The sequence below is a fragment of the Battus philenor genome, unplaced genomic scaffold (genome assembly GCF_028537555.1).
Source record: "Battus philenor isolate CCGP_79_NKW_IND1 unplaced genomic scaffold, ilBatPhil1.0.hap1 SCAF_6, whole genome shotgun sequence".
NCBI lineage: Eukaryota > Metazoa > Arthropoda > Insecta > Lepidoptera > Papilionidae > Battus > Battus philenor.
The window spans coordinates 8,665,064-8,685,423 of NW_027181726.1; the positions used below are offsets into that span (position 1 = coordinate 8,665,064).

Below are 20,360 nucleotides of genomic sequence, written 5' to 3' on the forward strand. Positions count from 1 at the left end.
ACGGTTTTCATTATTTCTGTAACCATTTATTTTTGGATAGGGTGCACCATACATAGATAGCAAATAGAAAAGAAGCTATACGTTCACACCTTTTTCATCTTGTTAATCCTTCAATCCCTTTTGAATCTTGCTCTTAAGTCAGAAACACCGGACGTCAAACGTTCAACGATATTGTTAACAACAAGTATTTAATATAACTAAAAACGTCATCCACTAAATCCTTACCCAAAAATCAAATGAGTTATTGATGCGTAATAATCTACTTTTGAAATCTTAGAAGATAATAAAGTCTGATCGATAACCTGTTATCAAAAAAATTAACAATTTTTATGAGCGGTTGGTGACTTTGCTAAAGGCCGTCCTTCTCGATATAAATCGGTACGACTATGTCATCCGAATCATTACGGATACGTCATTTCTTTTGCTTTCTGGTATAAAAAGTAAACGCAGTCAGCCCAGATCAGGTGACAATATAATCAAATCCACCTCCAGGAAGAGTAGAACATTTAATACATTTATTATTATGGAGATGTACGAGTATAGTTTAAATATAATTTGTTTTGAAATACTATATTTAATTCTAATCAAATAGTTCTTAAACGACAATGAAAAGCTTATTTCAGGTTTGACTGGTTACCAATAAAAAATGCTGTCTAGCCATCAACATAATATTCATCCAAAAAGTGTTCGAAACAGAAAGAAAAAAAATTTCTCTCCGATTCCAAAATATTTCAGCCGGTGAAATGGATATTGCACCTAGAAACATGTCGCTCATCTTAAAATAGGACGAGACTTGTTAGCTTTTAACCACTTCGGCACGGTGCTCCTCGACCACAAAACTTGACCCACAGCCTGGCATCAACTATAGTCGTCAACCATGAAATTTTAACCATCTCAGCAACTACAGTTTGTTATAATTACATTAAATGAACGTATTACGTCGTATCAGAATGATTTATTAAAAGGAGTGCTAGTCTCTCGGCGCGGAAGGCACTCTCTTCATATAAAAGAATAAAAATCTTTGTTGATTACATTTCGAGGAAAGTTCATTGTTCGGCAGTTTATAATTAAATTACCAAAACTTGCAAAATTACATGTAACTGTAGATACCCTCAGGTGGGTAAAAGTACAAATTTTTGGAAACTGCGACCGGTCAAGAGCCCGAAATAGGTTTATAGCCATCGTACCTCGTCCACAGGTATCCTGAAACCTGAAATATGCTGCCGCCATCCAATCAAAGTTCCATTTATGAAAATAAAACTCCATTGAAATACCAAATTAAAATAAATGTCTTAATTACATTAAGAGCATTATCCGATTGTAATGTAAAACACTCTCATTACAAATGTGTTAAACAGTAAGACGGATTAAGTGTCGAGGCAGAGCGCGGCAGGAAAGAGCCGGCTGTGCGCTTTCACCTGTGCCTGTCGACTATAGTGGACGCCCTTATCGAAGTAGTTAAGTGCGCATTGGCCAAATGAATAGGAGATAAAATCGAAACAATTTCTTGAGCGCTACTACGCAAAGGATGTCGATCCACGCATAGTCGTTGGAAATGAATGAATCTGACAAACTTCATCAGCTGAAAACTAGCCCTGTCATCTAGTGCAGATCTTAATACATCGTATTATATGTTATGGTCAGCTTTAGAGAGTATACATTAATCTATACACTGTGATAATAATTAAGGGGTTCTCCAAGTACCTTCACCGGTTCAATCTCAAGGAGGACCCTCGTGCTTCTTTAAACTGGGCGTGGACCAGACCATGGTCCACCTTGTTGCGTTCGGAGAACTTCAGTACGATTTCGAAAGCAGATTTTGTAAAAAAAATAAGTGAGAACACCATCGCCTCATTAACAGAAGAAAAACCTGATACACCAGTGTTCCTTGATTATTGCAAAAAAATAGCAAAACATGTAATAAATGTAAACAAAACTAATACAGGTAGCAGCTAAAAACGTTAATAAATAATTATAATGTAAATAAAACAAAAACTATGTAATCTGTGATAAAATGTAAAATAAAAGTTGAGATAAAGCAAAAATAATGTGATAAACAAAAGCTGCGACAGTAAGGAACGAGGCGATGAATAAACAGTAGAAAGTAAAAGAAAGATAGAAACGTCCCTATATAATAAGATAGGGGAACGAGAGGCCCTCAATAGCAGGGGCCATTAAAAAAAATTAAGCCTCCGAAACAATCCCTATTAGGGCGGCGATGAATTTTCCCCTGAGAGTGCGTAGCACTATTGATAACTAGTTTCAATATTTAAAGGGCTATATTAAACCCAATGGAGACAAACATTACAGTTATATATGTATATGTAATAGAAAAAGAAGATTATTTTGTAAGAATATTAATGCCCAGACTATGCGTTTCTTTCGGCGTATAGCTTTAACTTGTGATATAGGTTTTCTTAATAGAGCTATCACGAAGTATTTTTAACATGATTCATTTAATTATTTTGTACATTATGGGAAAAATGCCAAAAAAGCCTTATTTGACAAAAAATGAAATTAGTTTCATAACAGACACTAGAAAACCAAATTAAAATTAAAGAAAACATTTTTTGTATAAATTTAAATTTATTTTACAAATACCTACATCAATTCACTGATAACATATGTTGTCAAATGATGTAACACTACTAAATTTATAAGTTTCCCAAGTACAATGTGTCTTATGAAATCTCTCTTATGACACTTTAAAAAATCACAATGCTTTACCTCGAATTAAAAGTGTATATATTGTCACAAATCAGAAGCGTGTTCTGTTATAAAAAATACACGACGGTAAGAAAACATACAACTCTGAACTCTCGCTCACCTATACATTTACAATCTGATAACTTAATCACCCACGACATTCAAATTACAGGAATATTCTTTCATATCGCTGGTAAGTTAATATGCTTAAGAAATAAACACGTTTGTAAAGCTCAAAATTAGTTTACATAAAAAAGCAAAACATGAATGTAGAGCAGAAACTCAAGTCGTGTTTATATGCTTTGGAAATACATTTTTTTTAAATATTAGAAATTAAAAATTATCTCGTCATGTTATATTCTCTGATTATTATGTTTGAAGATGAAACATAAAGTAGCTGATAGAGCTTTAGCAGAAAATATACCAATAATAAAAAAATTACAAAGCATAGTCAAGAACACTTTTAAAACAAAGATATTTCAAATCAAAGATGTAAGTACATTGTTAATAGTTATATAATCCGTTCTGGGTACACGATGCGGAATGAATTCTTACATTAACTTAACATAAGTTTATTTTTTTCATTGAATAATTTATAGATGTTTACTTTCAAAGTACTATATAATCATAAGAACGAGACTAAACATTTTCAAAATATTTAGAATTATCGTACATTGTTACCAAAAACATTTTACATATTTTTATTTTCCTAGCCATTGTTTACTTCGACTTCATCCACAATGAAAGCTCAAAGTTCAGATGTTTTGGACGATTGCATACATACTACGTGGGATTTGATATTTACTGTTCCGCTTACAAGATCACAGTAAATTAATAAAGTCAGTAATGTCACCGTCATTTCAAACAAATGTCAGGATTAAAACTTGAGCGAGAAGCCCGGCGCGACATTGAGTGAGCGCGTGTGCAGTTGGAAGCCGAGAGCCTCGTCGGAGTCTGCCCGCGCGAACTGAGCATAGGCGGCGCCGCCGGCCGGCGGCCGCGGGCTGTGCGTGCTGCGCCGGTTGCCTTCAGACTTCGCTGGCCACGTGGGGAACATCGCCGGCTCTATCGCTACCGGTTGCTCCTGGTTAAAAAGTTAAGATGATTTGTTACATTTAACAATTAATTTTATTACATGAATCATAATTGACAATTATATTAATTTGTGGATTCATATCACAAGTATTGCATACAATCTAAGTTTAATAGAAATGATCGGATTTGTTGAGGTACAGGCTTGGCAACTTGGGGACGGTACTGAGCCCGAGTGGGTCCAAAAGCAAATAATGGGTCCCACTATGAAATACTTCTATTTTCATAAAGAAAATGTTTTAACGCTATTAGTGCCGGGCGAAAAAGATGTGCCTATGTGAGAATAACCGGCCGTTTTTCACAGTTTTACTAGGGTTTGAGAAAATGCGCATAAAAACCTAAGGAGAAACAATATTTACATGATTCAAAAAGCAGTGTACTTTGGATGAAGTAGAGAACAAAACATTGACTAGTTTTTCTCTACTCATTATAAAGTTATATAAAGAAATAATTTTCCTAAAAGTAGTAAAAGTTGAGTTGTCAAAAGTTATGTAATCTATAGGTTAAATGTTCTGTTATTGGATGGAAAAGTCAACTTAGTTAATAATAACTTGATAGGTTTTAGATTAAATCTTTATAAATTAACTCACCTTAAAATAAGCATGTTCTAGAGCGGTGTCGGCTGTTAATCTCCTAGCTGGATTGTAAGTGAGAAACCCTTGTAGAAGAGAGAGGCCAGTTTCCGATAGCAAATCGGATCCGATGCGTTGTCGTAACCCCCCTGGTGGATGTTCCGCAAATGTCATTTTTTGTACCGCCGGCAGCTCGTTGTACCCTGGCCATAATAACTCCGATGGAGTGCCGAGGTCCTGAAATTAATCATAATTGTTTGTTATTTAACATATTTAAATTTTAAATAAATGCCCAAGTAAAAAATATAGCATACAATTTACCTTAAATATTCGATTGAGTTGGTCCACCTCAGACTTGCCGGGGAATAACGGGTTCATAGTGATAAACTCGGCAAAAATACAGCCGACGCTCCACATATCAATTGGCGTAGAATACTCTTTGCAGCACAAAAGAAGTTCCGGAGCGCGATACCAAAGCGTAACCACAATAGGCGTATACTGCCGAAGAGGTGACCCATATTCTCTCGCTAAACCGAAGTCTCCAACCTTCAAAAATACAATTACAATATTACAATAAGATAAATATAAATTAATGAAAATTTACCAATTATCCATAACATGTAACACATGTAATAAGAAATAAATATACCTTTAAAACCCCCTTGTGAGAGAGAAGAAGGTTGCTAGTTTTGAGATCTCTGTGCAAAATCCAATTGTCGTGAAGATGGTGCACAGCCTTCAATAGCTGTGTCATTAGGCATTTTATTTCTCCTGCAAGACAAATATTAAGAGTCAACTAAGAACTTTTGTTTTGGGAACTTTCATTTTTTGTAAAAAAAATTATATAATTTTTTTGCCATATTAGAGAGAACTAGAAATTTTCAAATCACTAGGAATTCTCAAATGACCTATATATATCTTTGTTTTGCGTACTGTACGTCATAACTCACAATTATAGCAACTGACGTAACTATTTCTGTACGGGAATGTTAAGTGAATGTGCTGGTAATATGCTTACCGGGTAAAAATACTTGTTTCTTCCCCCGCATTGTTTCCATGAGACTCTTCAAATCGTGTTCCACGTAGTCCATAACGATAAAGATTTTGTCCATATTGGAGCCGACGACAATCTCCCTCACCGTCACGATGTTAGGGTGCTGGCCCTGCAACAGAAAAAGAAATACGCGATCCGTTAGAGCAAAAAGCGTGTTTTGAACACGCAACAAATTGACTAGAGAATAGACAAGACTTCATTTTTAGAGCATCAGAATAAATATATGAGGTTTAAAATCCGATTAAACCTTTCAAGATCACGCTGTTTAATAACATAAGATCTTAAACCGAACTTGACGCATAAATTTTGTTACTGTCGAACAAATGAGAAAATTTTTATGGTTTTTACTATATCTACAGCAAAGTTTTTTTTTCAATATTTTAGTGGTGTAAAAACAAAAACACCTATTGTTACTTGCCAACTATCAAATTAATATTGGTTTTTATAAATAAACGTAAATAGACCTAATATTTTATCGTTGCGTTCATGGCTAGCGCCAAGCTTGATCTAACCTTGTTATAATCTTCCTATATAATATAATATTTAAAGTTATACTATAGACCCATAAAGAGGTTATTCAAAAAAAATTCAAAGAGCAGAAATTACAAAATAATATTACAATACCCGGCATTTATAAAAGCCGTAACTTCTGTTTATTTTCAAAACCAACATTTGTATTTTGAAACCTAAATTACGGTTCCTAATAGCGGACACAAATTGTCAATTAATTGTTAAACATAGTTTATACAAGTTTTAAAAGAACTTGTCTTGATGCAGCATATAATCAGTTAATTTATAAAACCTGTTTAAAACGAGTCACGAAACTAGTTGTTTCATTGCTCAGGAACCAAACGGAAGACTTAAAAATTTGCGAGAATAAAAAACATAATAATGCGATTTTGTTTTTAAAAACTTTGAAAATTTCATATAAATATTGATGTCACCAAAGAATAAGCAAAAATTACAAGGGTATGTCTTTCTTTATATGATAAACCACGTATTACATACGGATATAAACCATGCCCTTTCTTCAAGTATTGTTCAAGTTCTTTTACGTTGCTTTAGTGTACCACAAACATTCATACTATGAATGTTTATTGAAATTTCCTCTCAATTTGTTTGTTCACGCTATTTCGATATTTACTCGTAAGGTACATATTCCGACAACATTTGACATTTATTATACCAATTGAGTTTTAAACACCACTGATGAACTTTTAAAAAATTCATATTTAACACGCTTGAAATATTTAAATAAGAAACGAGGTAATATTAGTGATTTAGAAAATATGCAATACATATCAAGACATACTCTTAACATTTTTCTTCTTGGTCCGAGTTACTAATTATGATTCGCTATTATAGTTCTGCCTTTCACACCACAAAACGAACCTTTAAAAAACTTTTAATATACTAATTAAATGCAGTGTGAAAAACCAGAACCTAGCAGACTTTAGTACCCAATTTCGTATAAATTGAAATAAACACCGAAAACATTGAGATGGCGATGCAAATTATTTATATTTTACAGTCAATCGTTTATAAAAAAATATATCAAATTAGACAACAAATATCAAAAACTTGTCTCGTGTAAAATACCTTGTACAGAAATGTAAATGTAGGTAAAAGTATTGTAAACTTTTACTTAATAACCACAAAATCGTCGCTCAAAATTTAACAAACTGAAGGTTATGTAAAAAAATCAACATGTTTTTGACTTATTATATAAAAAAACAGATTGATGTTGGATTAATACTAAAAGCATCAAAAGTATTAGATTAGTAACTTTTGCTAGTGTAGACGGGACTTTTTCCGAACTTTAAGAGCTTAAGGATAACTTTTGATCAGAACTTAATTTGCTCTCGTTCAATAAATAGCGACATTAACCATACAAAAGTCCGGATTCAGTAAACTTACTAACTTAACACATTCCATTCCATGTGGGGCGTATGACCCTGGCTGCACTTCCCGTTCAGGCCATTTGCAGTTCTCATTAAAAACCAAAGGATTCTTAAAAAATGAATTGTATGGTCGAATATAGATAATTTCACATCACGTATGCGCTAATTACAGCTTTGCAGTATTAAAAAAGTGTAAAGCATACGTCTTAAACGACTTTTTTTTAATTTTTAAAGTGTGGGTCGTATACGCCCTACGTGGCCTGGATGGAAAATTTTCAAAAATGCCGTGGCACGTGATAAATATATATATTATGACATTCGTTTTTGAATATACAAGAACGAGACTAAAATTTTACGAACCATAATTAAAAAAATATTTAACAGTATTGCAACGTAATAGTAACCGTTTTAAGAAAACAATATTTTAAACATAGATTCAACATAACTAACTATAAACAATAATTAAAACACACATTTTAACATCAATTTCAAACAAGTATGTTATCGAAAATTGTGAACACAATATAGTATTCAGTTTTCTATATGCAATACATAAAATACCGCGTAGCTAAACATTATGCTTACGATTATTGAAATAACACAATGCCGTAACAATGTCATCACATAAAAAAGAATGTATATAAAACAGGTCAAGAGAACAATGCTATATTTTGTATGACGTAATACCATGAATCCGAAACAATACAGCAAAAGTTAGTTAAATATGTAGAAACCGGAATCTACAACTAGGGAATAACTGATACGTATAACTTTTCAATAGTTGTTCGTTAATCAATAGCAATCTCTTCGAACGTACAAACAAGACAAAAAATTTAAACGCAGTGGATGGAATCAATAATCAACTACATAAATATCAATCGGAATGAATCCATCCAAATGAATGATCAAGAAAAAAAATTGAAAGCGAAAAACCCACGAATAGAAAAAATATATTTAGTAATATTCGTACCTGGCAGTTAATTTGACAAGCCGAATAAAATCTATTCCCTAATATTAACACTATACCATATGCCAATATTATGAGATTAATATTTCTGACGTAAAAAATCGAATGCAGAGTGCTATACAAAATTGTTAGAAAAATGTTTAGATTCGGTATTAATGTTAACGTTTTTGATATCAAAATAATACTCATCACATCTTACGGCACAAGGTTTAGAAATAACAAATAATAAAAATTCTCAATAACAAAATAAAATAAATTTCCAAGAGCATTGATAAATACATTACGCTAACAACGTATCTTCACAGATACGTAGTCGAGAAAAGGGTTTAAGACGGATATTGCTGTGGTAATCCTGTTATGTAAGTCGATACCATGTAAAAAAACTAGGAAAGTAGGCATAGCTCTTAGATACGTAACTATTTGCCGCAAAACTATTATGATCATTTTGAAATTTAAATCTTGCAGATCTTGCAGAGACCATTTGCACCTGCTTACATTTTTAAGAAACGGTTATAAAATGTTAAGTTAAATCTAGATGTTACAGTAAAAACTATTTGTCGTAGTTTGTTTGTTAAGAGTCATAAAATTTTTACAGGAATATAATAATGTCAGTGCTTACAAAATAGCAGTTAAACAGCCTTATAAAACAAAATCCACCGTATTAAACCTAGAAAAATAAAAGCTTGTGATAAAAAAGCATTTTTCAATTTAAGCCAATGATGCTAATTATACCAAAAAAGTAAATAAATCTTTTGCACTTTGTGATATAGTATAACAAATCTGTATTATTCAAAGATGTTCTATGTGAAAGAAACTTTTGTAAGCGACAGGCAAAATTTACTATAATGGCTTAACTTTGAAAAACAATAGCAACTTCTGACAACCATATATTCCAAAATTTCGACTATATTCGACTATTAAGAATTTTAAAAATACGTCACAGATTTTTCATTTTCCGACGTTAGCTACCTTCCGTTTGGCTTTGATTTATAGGAACCCTCCATAATTTATCAAAATGTAAACAAACTACGATAACAGATTAAAAAAATTCATCTTAAATATAAAAAAAAAAACTTTTCTTCGACCTATTCATAAAAAGTTACGAAACCGAAACAAAACTAAAGCTTATGACTAAACCTAATATATATTTTAATAATCAATATGAATCTATAAGACATTTGTTCAAACACCCATTTTATACTATAATGTTCACAATCTAAACAATTATAATTTAATAGCAAATGCACATAGTAAATATGCAGCAAAACTTACAAATTTACACGAGACAAAGTTTTTAATTACTTTATATAAGACGTGATAGAATGTTAATAAACAATTTTTTTTAAATTATATAACAACAATAATGTCAAATCTAACTTTAATTACCTTAAAATCTAAAATAATACATGAAAACGTGTTACAAATTTTCGTTTGGTAAAAAATTAACAAATGTTGGACTCAGGCACCTGCATGACACAAAAGAGTTAGTTTAAATCGACTGTACATGCTACATATATAGTAAAATCGTGAATTTTACACATATTAAATATAACATACACCTATATTTCGCCAACCTATTTCCTTACATTGTAAATGATTTACGCCAAAATCTAACTTTCACATTATAATTAACACAACGCTACATTTACATTAAACAAAAAGTTTTCTAAGTTTGTTGATAAAAGCAACTAATATGAAAGCTTTTTCCATTGTTGCAACAACATATGGTTGAAATACTTTGTTATAAATTTATTTAATCTAACATCATGTAAAAACTTTATAATATAACATAATGTCAAGATCTTTTAAAGCACCTATTTTAATAATCTAAAATAAAACATCTAAACTATTGTATTACAAAATTATAAATCTCATCAAAATGAGTAAATCTCATGGAACTCGAGTATCTTATATAGATCTATATAGATTATCTTTTGGAGAAACGACCTAAGATATTCTATCTAATTAGTACAAAATGTCATAAGATTTCATAAATTGTAGGCATTAAAATGTAACAGACATATATCATCTCAGAGATTAAACATGCCAAAAACCAATCACTAGCAAATAATTCAACAAAGACAAAAGTTATTCTTTCTTCATAATAGTTTGAGAAAAAATAATGATAAAGTTGCTAAAAAACAATTAAAACCAAAACCACAAACACATTAAAGCTATAAAAAACAAATGCTGAATGACTTAAAACATTTTGTATAAAATGTTTTAATCTTTTAATATAAGACTAGAAGTTTCCAATTCGCCCAAACAAATACTAAGTGACTGCTATTGAGTTCAGAACAGTATGCTAGAGATAAAAACAAAAGTTTTTGATGAAGATGCTTAATAAAAACAAAGAACCCCAAACAATCTAAATGTAAACAAAAGTTTACAAAAAAATAATTAAATATTTGAAGGCAGTACAAGAGAAATAATGAGTTGATTTGTTTAGTATCATATAAGGATAATATAAAAACCTTTTAACTCATAATTAAAATCCAATGGTTGGACATTGTCCAACTTATCAAACCATTACCACTAATTTTTAGTTATCCACTAAAATAAGCAGTTGGTATAAGTCAATGGTTTTAGTAAATCAGAACTATAAAAGTTATCAACGTCAATTTTAACATGTACAACTTTCTACATTGAAACTACTTCTTTGATAACTTGACAGGCTTAAAAACAGTTTAATGTATATACTATATCTAATTACAGATACATAACAAGCCAATAGATACACTTATGATACATTAGTTATTAATAAGAAAATTACTTATAAAAAAAATAAAAGGTTAATATCAAATTGTGTGCATGTGCTTTCATGTTTCTTTTACACATTGATAAATATGTTCACATACCTATATTTAATAAATAATAATTTTACTACTGGCTTAATAAAGGATGATTAACAAAGTTAAAAAACTGAATACCCCGTTTTATGCAATATTATCAACATTCATAAGTTTCCTTCCAGACTTTTATTATGATGGTTTTCATTAAAAATTAATGCAAACAAATATTCTAAAAATTAAGTCTCAAATTAGTTGGGACTGCAATCAATCTGCAAATGATTTACTTTGTTATAAACACATTGGTGATTGGATACCTAAATACATGTGTGTGAGTAGAATGACAATTTTATCTTCTTGCACAGGTCTTTGCACACTTCCTGGGATCAGTCACTTGGTTAATGGATGCTGTCAACAACTAAATGTGTCCAGGTCCTGTACTTTCTTATCCAATAAAACGAGGCAAATATGTGTTTTATAATCCTACTTCACGTTAATATATATAAGACGACAGTTGAGTAACAGTTTTAAATTTCATTAAACATGGAATCCGGAATAATACAAATAAAGTCCCCCTAAAATATGATGGACATATTTTAAATGTTGTGGATGATGTATGTAAACCAGCTTAATTACTAGAAACTGCAGCATATAGATAAAAAACCAAATAGATATGGATGAATATTAATAATATAATTTATTTACATAATAATATAATTATGACATAGATAAAGACAAAAGTCCAACAGTAGTAGTAATAATACACCCGCCCTACTCATCCGCAAATGAAGAAATAACAACAGGGAACACTGGTGTCACTGTACTATCCGTTATTATAGACACCTCAAAAATAGGAAGACTATTGTCCAATCCAAATGTGATCATTCAATATTGGCAAAGAAAACTGCTTAAGACGCCCCTTAAAAAAGTAAAGAAACAGTTATACTCAATTTCGATTTCCTTGCACGTGAAGACAGATCAACCAAGACATACGGTGAAATTGATTTGTCGTCAAAATAGGTTCTACAAGTGCTTATGCAAAGACACATTGTAAACAAGATAGCAGGACAGAATGAATCTTATTGAAGCATACAGAGGAATTCTCAAACAATTGATGCAACTTGTAACAACTCTAATCCAGAAACCCACTTTAAGGCACCATTACATCTATCATATCATTACATCATCTAGAGACCGGAACAGAACCCCAATGTTAACTTGATTTTCTGCTGGTCTCAAAAGCCCATTGCATCTCCATATCTTGTGTGAGGCTACATCTGGATAGTTGGTCACATACGCTGTGTAACCCCAGCATGTATAACAGACAAACCGGATAGAAGAGCTTATGCTGGTACTGCAATTAAGAAATATATATACATATAAAAATCTTCTAAATATAAGAAAAAACATATACAAGCAACCATAGTAGCAAACAAAGATACTTCTGGATATTTCGATATCTGCAATATACCCAAAACAATATTTAAAACATATTACCTCACCTTATAAGGGATATTTATATACAACTGAGATTGAAAATGAGAATATACTCATTGGGGTTTCAAACTGATAACTACCTAAGGTAGGTAGATAAAGACAAGTGAAGATGAAATCCATAATAAACAACAGATATCAAAAAAACTGTTTTCATTGATGTTTTGAAAAAAAAGTCTATCGAAGAATTACCCTTGTGCGGAAACTTTTTTTAGATGGTTATTCTGAACACACGCCAGAGCTCTCGACATTAAACACCATGGTGATACCTTCCCGGCCAACAACCCTAACGAATAACCACACACATTGGTAATAATTCCGTAACCATATTGACAGCAATATCAAATTTAGTCTTAAAATGATCAGAACACAAAAACAGAACGAAGCCATTTATCACATATCTACGCTTATCCATGAAGCCTGTTAGATAATCATACCTATCGTAACACACAAGTAAAACTTGGAACATTCCAATAGAAATAAGATATGAGGGGTCATGGAAAAGAAATGGCTTCGCCACATATAGCAATATAAGTAATGAGGAAGACATATGGAAAGACAATAAGGCTATATAGGAGTTATCTGAAGGGATACCTAAATACATGAAGAAATATCTGAATATTTGATATGTGAAGAATAAAATAACGATACACTTGCAAACGTACTGGAATCACATCAATGTTGTCTATGTACATTCTCTTTGGAAGTTCACCAAGTCCCATAATAGAGCTAAACAACCTCTCGGGATTAAGAACGATGACTGGGCTAAATCTGCTCAAGAAAAAGTACATTTTCGCCAATCACTTGGTAGTATTAGTATTGGTACCTTAGTATTCAGTCAACACTTCAGGTGACCGTCAAACAATATGACATCGAACAAATATTGCGCCAACTTTAACAGATGGTATTTCCAAGAAAGCCTAATGTATCTAAAGCATGGAACACACATTAGACAAAGGCCATCCAGCTTTAACCTTGTTACCATGGTTCCTGACTATTGGTAGCTACAATGAGTACAGTTTTAATTACCGTGGAAGGTGACAAGTACACTTATATTGAACTTATATATTATCCATAAGACAGATAAACAGTGTAAAACAATGGATTCATGCAGACCAATAAGCCTCTTGCCGATTCTTTCAGAAAAGGGAAAGAGGTTCCTGACCCTGTCAAGCCAATACAAAATAATAAATAAAATAGTCAAACAGATCCATAGAGTAAATGACAGAATTAGAGAGACCCTTGAAAGAAGTGATATTGCTCTGCTGCATTACTTGACAAGTGCTTGACGAGGTTTAAGTTCACGGAAGGATAGGTTCCCTGAACTTAGTTCCGATGAAGCTGTAAAAGCCCCCGGGCTAACAGCATAGAAATCAGCTGAGAAAACACCTGACAAAGTATCGCACAAATTCCTCCTGTATAAAATGTGGCACATAGTTTTACCAATTTGTGCAGTCCTATCTATTACAAGCCTAGGAATCAGGGGAAAGATCTGAATTCGCCGATATCTCTACTCTTTACGACATAGGTGCAAAATATTCACAGCTCATTGCCAAAAGATGAAGAAATAACAAATCTATATTTGCAGATGACAGTTCTCTTGGCAAGCCATAAATGCCAAAATTTTGCATCCATAAGGTTACAAAGATGACTTAAAATGCCAAAACTTTGAATCTCATGAGTTGCAAAGGTCTTAACAAATAAAAGAGGGGCTATGTAATGTAGTCTATAAAAATCAGTACATATTACATATTCTCTCAGAAAATATGATTGTGATGCAGTTCAACTAAGAAAAAACACATAAGCTCATTTAAATAAAGTAAGAAAGATAACTGATTTTAGTGTTTGCCTTGACCATAGCTCAATGTGGCAACAAAATGAAAAACAAAGATGAAACGAAAATTAAATACAATAATATGCTCTGGATACTCAGATGAACTAGCAAGCTGTCAGACAATAAATCATCACCATCAGAGATACAGCTCTGGCGAGTGACCAGCTACTACCATATCTCAATTATCTAGTGCATGAATAACAAAATACTTCAGAGAATATACTAACACCTAAAGATAACAACTGCCAAACAGAAAAGATCAGAGTATTTACTAATTCCCGATGAAAATGGCAAAATAACCATGCATCAGTTAGCTTCTTACATTGGCAAATTAAGCCAAAAGCCTGAAAAAGCTTCATACCCTAAAGTCGATAGATATAACTGTGGAAAAGTTATGTCTTCACTGAAGCATCAGCCTAGCCATTATCTGGATATACTACACTAATCACCCGCTTATTATCAATAGACTGATCATAGATAAGTGCTTAAGGGAAAAAACATTTCTATTTATGTCCTCATGGATAGTATACTAACATTAACATATTGCTTTAAGTTAAAAAAGAAAATATAATATTCTTAATTACTATTTAAAACAAGTATTCTGCTTTTGCTTAATCTATCGCCTCTTTGTAAAATTTTGATTTTCATTTTTGGTTATCAAATGTATATATGTCTGGCAGTACCAAAGACATATTTTTATAGCTCCATTGAGTAATGCTTCTTATATACCCCATTATGAGTCGCTTCTTTTTAAATCCACTTGTTGATTCAGTTCCTTGATAATTTAACAATTATCACAGCCAAAACATAGTCCTTTCACTATTTCATTTCTCACGATATTTTTAAATTTGGATAAGATCATCCATTTTTGCCTGTAATAGTTTGACTAATCATATCCATACTCGCCTTTTTAGCTTTTTCTAATGCTCTCCTTTAAAATACAAAGTTTTTAACCATTGCACGTTGTAGCTCAATCTGTCGGTTAATTAATTCAAATTCTTTACACATAATATTCAAGAGTCAATGGGAGCACTTATTTATTCTAATCTTGTAAAATGTCTTAAGGATGCCAACCTTATAATTGCCATTTTCTAGTAGTACTTTTCTTGCTGGAAACTGATACATTTATTGACAGTAGATGATGTCCATGAACTGCAATTATTAGTGTACTTTATTTTGAATGCCGTCTACACTGATATATCACAACACTTAAATATACAACACTTTTCTATGTCTATAGACTCGATGATTATAACTTTACTAATTATAAATTTGAAATACTTTTTAATATCTCAAAAAACTAGTAAGGTAAAAATAATCATAATACATTTCTTAAATTTGACTAAATTTGACTATGTGCTTTACCCCATCTTCCTATTACAAATCAAATAAATCAATTTAAATCACATAATTATTCAAATATATATAATATACCAACATACGTAATAATAGATAATTAACATTAGTAAAAAATCGTTAAGATTCATGAATAAAAAATAGAACATTGCTTTTGTGCCATGCTAGCCAACTTGAGAACAACAGATGTAGTTAACCATAAATTTAAATTCCACTAAACATTTTTAGAGGCAGTGATATTTAAATATATAACATTTACCTTATATCTGATGACAGTTGATATTTGGATTGACATGTAGAAAAATGTATATAATTGCATCGCCTTCTCAACAAACCTTCAAAGTTCATATTTCTATCTAGATGTACCATTTAAAAGAAGTGCTTTTCAATGCATTGATGTTTGGACACAAAGAAAGTAGAAAGCATTTGACAATTGGGTTGCCTGTAATAAATTCCTTATAAGATACTTAGGCCCGCCCGTGTATCGAAGTTGTTAACCCTTGCAACGGGGTCACACCTCTAGCACAACCCTCTTCAGGTAAGAGGTGCCGGGCCTGTAGGAATAAAATAAAATGCATTAATAATGTGTACGTCGCACATGAGCCATCGAGTGCTTTGCAGCTCATGGCTCAGAGAGGCTGCTTAGAACATAACAAATATACAACATTGACAAAGTGTACCTTAATTGAGAGCACTGATGCATTACGATGGCTCAAGTGAGCTTACTATAGAGAATGAAAAGAGATTTTGATCCTACCTTAAGTAAAGTATTGATTTCCCTCAAGGAAGTGATGGGGAAACCCTCCTTCTCCTTTTCCATTTTCAATCGTTTTAGAGCAACAATCTCTTCAGTTGTCTTATCACGTGCTCTATAAACAACTCCATATGTGCCCTCTTCTATTCTATTGAGACACTGAAACTCCTCAACTGATCGACAACCCTGTGAAATCAAAACTTATCACATATCTAATTCATAAACTCAATATTAACAAAAATGTGAGAAAAACTGTTATGTTTTCACCATATACCTATTTCTTCTCTTCAAAACAATGTAAGCAGTTATTTAATAGAAGTTTAAGATGAGCCACACTAAAACATTAATATTCATAGATCTCTGTCTATTTTCACCGAAATTTATTGTAATTTTTGTAAAGTGTAACTCAAAGATAAATGTTCCTGTAATATTAAATAAATACTAATATATACCTGTAAAGCTGGAAAATAAGGTGGCAAAGAGTTAATGGCCTCTTCTTTAAGTCTCTGTTTTTCATCATCTTCTACTTTCTCTTCATCAGCAGATATTTTTCCATTTTCACCAGGTGGTGGAGGAGAAAATGAATGTGATCTGCTTCTACTTTTTGATCTAGAATGCGACCTGAAAATAACCATTGAAACAATATAAGATATAATCTTCAACTTCAACATTTCCCAAAATATGCTTGTACTGCCAATATATCGCCTCTAAGAGACATGACTTGGTAGATCAGGACATCAGACTAGGTTTTCAATAGGAGAATCACCACTATCCTATTTCAAATCTACATTTTGCCATATTTGACTGTGCCAGCATGATGGGATGGTCCAAGACTCCACCCCAGTGAGAATGCACACTTGTAATATTTTCCTTCACCCTACATATTTGTTAGTCATTATTCAGCTGCTCACCAAACCTGAACCATTAGGCATTTGTATGGTATGTGCAGCACTTTATCTTGGAAATATGGAACTATCTCTAGATTAGGGTGGGAAAGTATGCCCCAAAGAATTTACTAATCTTTTTTATGTAAGCAACAAAGTTCATCTTTAATAAACTTTTGTTCTGTAAAGATCTTATATAATTTTAGTTTTATATTTCCATGTGATATTTATGTCTTAACAACAGTAACAGACTGAGGTAAATGATATTGTCTTTCTTACCTATGAGATGATGGACTTCTGTGAACTGACTTTGGTGATGGAGATTTAGATTTGGACTTTGAATTTGGTCTTGTTTTTGATTTATCAACATCCTCTTTCACACTTTTCTCATCTTTATCTGACTTTTCTTGATTAGATTCATCTTCTCCAGATTTAGATTCTACATCTGAATCAGAATCTGTGGTACTACCTTCCTCTGTTTCACTATTTGAACGTTCACCTTAAAAATAAAATATTAAAATTGTATTTTTACATATGAGCCTTCTTTATGTTAATACAATAGGGATTACTAATGTAATGTAATTTTACCTTCTTCAGGTTCTGAATGAATAGAATCACTTTTCATTTCCACATCACTAGCATCTGACACTGTAACTACCGAGTCATAATTTGGAGATTGGTTTCTCTTCTTTTTATTGGAAATTTCATCTGGAGAGACAGATCTCTTTTTCCCACGCCGACGGCGTTCCTCTCGACGTGCTTCTAACTCATTTCGTGACTCATGTTTGCGTTTTTCCATCTCTCTCTCTGCAAAATTTAGGTAACAATAAATTAATAATAAACTTCTCTATAAACCATTAGGCTTAAAAAGGTAAAAATATTTTAATGCTGAAGATACCCTATTTCATAGAGGAAAACTTGTGATATAATAGTTTTCCTAATCATATTAAAATATTTCAGAAATAGATACAACTTCAAAAACAGGTTAGGCATAAATCATAAAATTTGTACGGCATGAGATGAGTACAACTTTAAGTATAGTTTATAATAAACACATCATCAGCTGTTTGTAATTCTTCTTCTAACAGAATGTGATGTTGTTTGCCATAACTGTCTTATGATAACCTAGAAATTTTGACCAATTGTAATTACCTAAATTTTTAATGATATTTATAGACACTTTAATCAACACAATTAGGTAAGATTGAACCTTAAGTTAATAAAAACAAATACTTAAAATAGCCTACCAGCTTCAATTAGTTTCTTCCTACGTTCCTGTTGATGTCGATCCAATGATGATGAATGTCTTTGCCTATCCTCAGATTTTGATTCTTTATCATTGTAGTCGGAGTTTGAAGGTTTTCTTGTTTCATGATTTTGTAATTCTTTAGATATTCTCTTACTAAGTAACCTAGTTCTTAAGTCTTCCAGTTCCTTATCACCAGATGTTCTATCCCTGTTTTCTTTTTCATTGTTATGATTAGATCGATTTTCCTCAGCCAATAATCTCAACCTTGATTCAATTCTATCAGATTCAATGCGTTTTCTTTCATTATCTGTATACTTGTTTTGTCTGTCACGGCTTATATACATGTCACGATCCCGCTGAACATCCTTTTCTTTATATACATCTTTTTCTCTATACATATCTCTTTGTCGTGGTGCTTCACGAAAAGAAGTATTATCTCTATACATTTCTCTTTCTCTGTAATGTTCTCGTTCTCTATATGGATCCTTTTCTCTGTAAACATCCTTTTCTCTGTACATCTCTCTTTCACGATATAATTCTTTTTCTCTCATATCTTTTTCACGATATGAATCTTTTTCTCTGTAGTATTGCTTTTCCCTATAATATTCTTTTGACATTTCTTCACGCTCTATATTTTTCTGTACTTCCCCATGCTTAGCTTTATCAGATTTTTCACGCTCTCTACATCAAAAATAAAGATATATTTAAATGAGAAAATAATATGAAGTAAATAGTTATTTGTAATCATAAATAAAGTTTGGTAAATTAATTAATGTAAATATGTCCACATTTTACTTACCTATAAAAATGTTTTTTGTCCTTTCTGGAAACTTCTTTGTACCTTTCTTTTCCAGAACGCTTATGACCTCTTTTCTCTCTATGAGACGGCCGAATCACAGCCTGAGGCGGTTTGATTACTAATGAGTCAGCATTATCTCTGTCCTCGTCGGATAAGCTACAACACATGTTTTATATATTAGGAAATCATAAAGGGCCGAATATGAAACAAGTCCGAGGTAAATGTTTATTCTTTTATGATATTTTTTTAACAAAGATTAATTGGTAAACGTGTAACATATACAAAAAATAATACATAATTATATAACACACATACATTTTATTATAAAACATGAAATAAAATGTGTAATAGTTAACCAACCTAAAATCCATTTCATCGTGTACAGGACTTCGTGCTAATTCTCCGTCTTCACTTTGATCGTCATCGTAATTACTCATGATAGTCTCACAACTAACAATAGCATTCAACACAACTATGATAAGAAAATAATAAAACAGAAAATTTCACTAACATAAAAGTTATAAAACTTGTAATTTATTTCACAATGATTTAAGTCACTACGAGAAGTTATAGTTAGAAGCAACCAAACTAAAACTTGAACGCCATTTTGTTATTGTATGAGTTGACGGTAAGGAATTATAGAGTATAAAATTTCAGAATTACAATAATAGCAAATATTTAATTTTTAAAAAATGTATTAATAATTATTATAAGTATTTTGTAAAGCCATTATTAATAATTGATAGAAAGCATTAATATCAATGCTCTAAGAATGGGAAAAATACGCATTACATACCGTACGTATTACAAAAAACATTGATAAATAGATGATACGTTTTACTCAGTTTATATTTTATGAATGAAAATTAATTAGCGCGAATATTTATTATTTCACTAATGCATACTTAA

The 20,360-nt window shown here is 31.7% G+C and overlaps 1 protein-coding gene across 1 annotated transcript; it reads right to left on the minus strand.

Moving 5' to 3' along the window:
• Nucleotides 1-2,612: 2,612 nt before the first annotated feature.
• On the minus strand, nucleotides 2,613-20,043 carry Pitslre (cyclin dependent kinase 11B pitslre). The gene is made up of 12 exons (XM_068773217.1): nucleotides 19,812-20,043; nucleotides 19,452-19,607; nucleotides 18,651-19,333; nucleotides 17,992-18,210; nucleotides 17,683-17,902; nucleotides 16,972-17,140; nucleotides 16,523-16,705; nucleotides 5,389-5,533; nucleotides 5,020-5,141; nucleotides 4,692-4,916; nucleotides 4,389-4,607; nucleotides 2,613-3,790 (listed from the first exon to the last, which is right to left on the minus strand). Exons 1-12 carry the CDS (start codon nucleotides 19,886-19,888, stop codon nucleotides 3,584-3,586), a joined length of 2,625 nt encoding a protein of 874 aa, XP_068629318.1. The 5' UTR covers nucleotides 19,889-20,043; the 3' UTR covers nucleotides 2,613-3,583.
• Between the last annotated feature and the right edge of the window lie 317 nt (nucleotides 20,044-20,360).

Excerpts from the sequence above, each read along its gene's own strand:
- Pitslre (XM_068773217.1), bottom strand. The coding sequence starts at position 19,888 with ATGAGTAATTACGATGACGATCAAAGTGAAGACGGAGAATTAGCACGA. Across the intron at positions 17,903-17,991 it reads TCATTCAGAACCTGAAGAAG|GTGAACGTTCAAATAGTGAA; the intron begins GTAAAATTACAT and ends TTTATTTTTAAG. Across the intron at positions 5,534-16,522 it reads AAATCAATACTTTACTTAAG|GGCCAGCACCCTAACATCGT; the intron begins GTAGGATCAAAA and ends TTTCTGTTGCAG.